We start from the raw sequence: 3,613 nt of genomic DNA on the forward strand, positions 1-3,613 counted from the left end.
GCATTTAAGTAGTGGTTTTCTTAGATCACTACCTTTGAGGAGATTTTATTCTAGGGCTACATTTACCTTCCCCATTTGCAACGTCTAAAACCAGTTAAATCGAACTCAAACTAAAATGAATATTCTATATTCACTTCTTTTTAATTTTACAATTCTATCAATATAATTTATCTAAATTACACATTAAGTCCACAATACTTCATCAATTGACAATTCTATACTAATTTAAATATTACGGTAAGATTTGATTATTGATATATTTAGGCACTAAATAGGAGTATATTTTTTACGTATTCGGAATAAGTTTTTTAGTTCAAGATTTTCATGTATGTAATTTTTAGTATTAATGTTATTCTAATTATTAATTTATTAAATTTTATGGTACATGGAATTTTATTTAATATAAGTCGATTAAATTCATCGGTTCATTATCAAAGTAAAGCCAATTAACATGTATTTACATATGACATAGTATATTTTTATGTATCTGAAATGACTTTTTAAATTTTTATTATATGTATTTTATTATTATTAATGTTATTCTATTATCTTTTCACAAAATTTTACCTGGCATTTTATTTGATACTATATAAGTCAATTAAATTCATTGATCCATTATATGAATAAATCCTATTAATTTAATAGCTAATTTTACTTTATTAGTAAACCATCTATTTTATAATATATCAACCTATTTAAAATATCAACTAATTATAATCTATTAATTTAGTGAAACCATTAATCATAAGTTAGTAATTACTCCATTAAATAAACCTCACGTGTGTTTCATTTCAAATTGAAAGTTATTACTATTATCTAATGCACAATCCACCCAAAGCCCGTATAGTTCAATACATTTAAAAAAATGAATACTAAATTTTATATTTTAGATTATTTGTGATTTAATTCAATTTGACTAATTATTTTACTCCACGGGACAATTAAAATGCTACATAGTACTGCATTTTATATTTATGTTAAAGTTTATATACTACTACTCCATCCGTCCCACATTACTTGAAACGTTTTTTTTGACACATGATTTAAGAAAGATGTTTTTAGTGAGTTAAATAAAATAGAGGAGAGAATAAAGTAAGAGAAAGAAGAGATAGTAAAGTAAAATAAAGAATAAAATAGGTAAGATTAGATATTTTATTTTTAGTCAAAAAAAGAAATGATTCAATTAACTTGGGACAACCCAAAATGGAATACGTCTCAAGTAACTTGAGACGGAGAGAGTATTATCATTCATTTTATGTTCTACTTCTACCTTATGGAAAATAGATAATAAAGCAAATGAATAACTAAATTTGAATCAATCAACAAGGGCAAAAAAAACTTAATCTTCAAAAAACTTAATCTTCCTCAATAATCCATCTTACGAGGATTTAAAAATTATCGTGCAGCCTGATATCGAAGGTCCATTCGCGGAGGAGTCTCCGTCGAGCAACCGATGAACAAAGACGGAAAAGTAAATTGCAGAAAGATAAAATATGGAACGATAAAAGATAATTATATTTCTTCAATGACTAATTCAAAAGATAACAAAGGCTCTTATTTATAATAGGAATAACCTAACTTAATGACCAAGAAATAGAAAAGATATGCTAAATCAATTGTATAATATTAAATAATAGAGATATGGGATATTCTGTGGATATACACGTATCAAATCCCCCACGGTTGAAATTCACTTTGTCCTCAAGGTGGAAACCACGACAAAACGAAGAGTGTGGCGAGCAAAAGCTTTGGCGAGGTATCCCCACCTAGATCAAATGTATGCGTATGCCCACCAACTCTCTCATTCCTCGGCACATCAAGCAAAACATCAACAAAATACTTCTCTCCTTCCCGTCTCTCACCAATATGATCTCTTACCACAAACTCCAAAAACTCATCAATATATCTAGTATCTCCCCTAACTCTCCCACTCATCCTAAACTTGATCCAGCAAAGCCAAGGTACAAATTCACCCACGTCAAAACTACTCAACAAAACACCCAATTCTTCTAAAACCTTCCTGAGCTCCTTCTCATTACCATTTCCCTTTGCCTTCTTTGGTGCCCCATTGTTGCATTCATCAGAGTTATCATCCTCAGACACCATATCATCACTTAAGAGCAGATCCAATAAATTAAAAGCAGACTCTTGACGGTTTTGCTTAATTGCAGCGTCTAAAACTCTCTCCTCATCCATTGATATTCTAAGAGCAAGAGCAAGTTTCGGCTCCAAGTGTGTAGTCATGGCATCTCAAAGAACATCAAGAGCAGCTAATGTGGGCATGCTCCGTGCAACTCCTTTAAGTCCACCGGGAAAATAGGATATAGGTTGAACAACATATGCAGCTATAATAACAACAAAATCAGATGGGGCGACAAAGAACCCTTTTCCGAATTCCATATTGTGGTCAACATCTCCATCTGCTGCCGCACCAAACTCTGGCGGGTCCAGATTGTTGTCTGACTTGCTCAACCCCACACGAGCCACTAGTTCCCTTGCATATGTCAGATTATGATCAGGATGTCCTCTGCCAAAATCTTTTTTGGGAGCACAATTAAGCAAGGAGCTTTCCTTTGCACCCAACTCTTCCACAATTATTCGTCTAGCATAAGCTCTAGCAACACAAATGAAGTGCATAATAGCAGAAAGATAATTTTAGAGATATAAAATAGCTTCCTAAAAGTCTGGAAATCTGAAATAGACTCTCTTAATTTGACATAGTCACTTGCTGGCTCAAAAACATCAACGTCAATCTGCTCGGATGCACCAATAAAGTTACCCAATTCAATTTTGGAGATACCCACCCCAGGTAGGTCTTCAACAACATCCTCCCGAAGGTCACCATGCTCCTCATCGTTGTTCTTAGAATCTTACATATCAGTAACTCCCGAGAGTTCAACCGAAGTGTATTAGCTTTCTTCCAAGTACCTTTTGAAGTCTTGAATATCATCAACAAACAACTCCTTCCTCGAAAACAAATTAGCTCCCTTTAATACCGTAGCACTCTCCTCTGCCAACCTTGCAAACCGCCTTGTTCCACAAACTTGCTCAAGTGTGTTGTCTTCCACAACGGCTGCATTCCTTTGGCTCGCAGCGCCTGAATGAGCAGGAGTCGACAATACATCCTTCTGCATTATAGTCCTCGACCATGGCTCGGTTGATGACCGAGAGTTACTTACCTGCAACATCTCGTCAACCCCTTCAACTTGTCCCACCCGTGCATTATGATTGTGATTATTCAGCGCCCAAAAATGGAGCTTGTTAGGGTTTTTTATACTAGAAATCACCTTTCGAGTGATTGGATACTGTAAAACTCTAATGGTTATTTTCCAATAAATGCAACAGATTATTTTTGTCATAATGTTGTTATGTTTTACATTTAATGGTTTTTTATTACATATTTAAATGTATGAGCAAACGTAACAAAGTCTAAGTCTTTGTTTTAGTAGACCGGTTGTGGGCGTCGTCCAATTTAAGGTAACACGGTCAGTTCTAAACAAAGAAAAATAAGAATTTCACAACCTAGATAGGCCTAGACTACCTATCGCGAAAGGTTGCAATGCCAGCCCGATTATATCTAAACCTTATTGAAATAAGATGACGTTGGTGTGGT

The 3,613-nt window shown here is 33.9% G+C and overlaps 1 protein-coding gene across 1 annotated transcript; it reads right to left on the reverse strand.

The window, feature by feature from the left end:
* Positions 1–2,250: 2,250 nt before the first annotated feature.
* LOC121776725 (phosphoglucomutase, cytoplasmic-like) lies at positions 2,251–3,134 on the reverse strand. The gene is made up of 2 exons (XM_042173901.1): positions 2,929–3,134; positions 2,251–2,614 (listed from the first exon to the last, which is right to left on the reverse strand). Exons 1-2 carry the CDS (start codon positions 3,132–3,134, stop codon positions 2,251–2,253), a joined length of 570 nt encoding a protein of 189 aa, XP_042029835.1.
* Between the last annotated feature and the right edge of the window lie 479 nt (positions 3,135–3,613).

This window comes from Salvia splendens, chromosome 18 (genome assembly GCF_004379255.2).
Source record: "Salvia splendens isolate huo1 chromosome 18, SspV2, whole genome shotgun sequence".
NCBI classification, from domain to species: domain Eukaryota; kingdom Viridiplantae; phylum Streptophyta; class Magnoliopsida; order Lamiales; family Lamiaceae; genus Salvia; species Salvia splendens.